The 472-nt window shown below is 42.6% G+C and overlaps 1 protein-coding gene across 2 annotated transcripts in view; it reads right to left on the bottom strand.

Annotated features, from left to right (window-relative positions):
- Positions 1–472, bottom strand: part of LOC107480124 (protein BONZAI 1) — a gene marked incomplete in the record, with an annotated part of 4,926 nt that extends 4,454 nt beyond the window's left edge. The window contains 1 exon segment of one of the 2 annotated variants that reach the window (XM_052259192.1): positions 1–472. In XM_052259192.1, coding sequence (XP_052115152.1) covers positions 1–109 — 109 coding nt within the window. 2 annotated transcript variants of the gene reach the window in all.

The following is a 472-nucleotide window of genomic DNA, read 5'->3' as shown; positions in this document are numbered from 1 at the left end:
GGAAGTTGTCAACAGCGTCGTTGGGAGCGTCGATGGCGTTGAGGAGGCCTCGGGCAGTTCCCCCGATGGCAGCACGGCCACCGGGGACGTCGGAGAAGCAGTTTCCCATCGGAGACTGAAATTGAATTGAACAATGAATGAATGGAATAATCCTAATCCTGTTGCTGTTCCTTGTTTATCTACTTTGTTAGTTGCCACTTGCCAATCAAATAAATATCTATGAACTTTGTTAGCTTCTTCCTCGGTTATTTCCAGAACCCTTCCTCACTCCTCAGTGGCAGTGCTCGCTTTGGACTTTACATTATATAAAGCTGTGGGGGTACCAAAACGCGGTTTTGTTATTTATGTCTGCTTTACCTTCCTTGGAAAAGAATAAGAATTTTCACAAGCGAAGACTTCAAATTATTAGTAAAAGACTTCATATTTTCATTTCCATTGATTCCTATCTTTTTGTCGCTCTCTTTGCTCTTTT

Source organism: Arachis duranensis, chromosome 3 (assembly GCF_000817695.3).
Source record: "Arachis duranensis cultivar V14167 chromosome 3, aradu.V14167.gnm2.J7QH, whole genome shotgun sequence".
NCBI classification, from domain to species: Eukaryota; Viridiplantae; Streptophyta; class Magnoliopsida; order Fabales; family Fabaceae; genus Arachis; species Arachis duranensis.
Note: the sequence above shows the minus strand (reverse complement) of the source record. Positions and strands in the feature narration are given on the sequence as shown.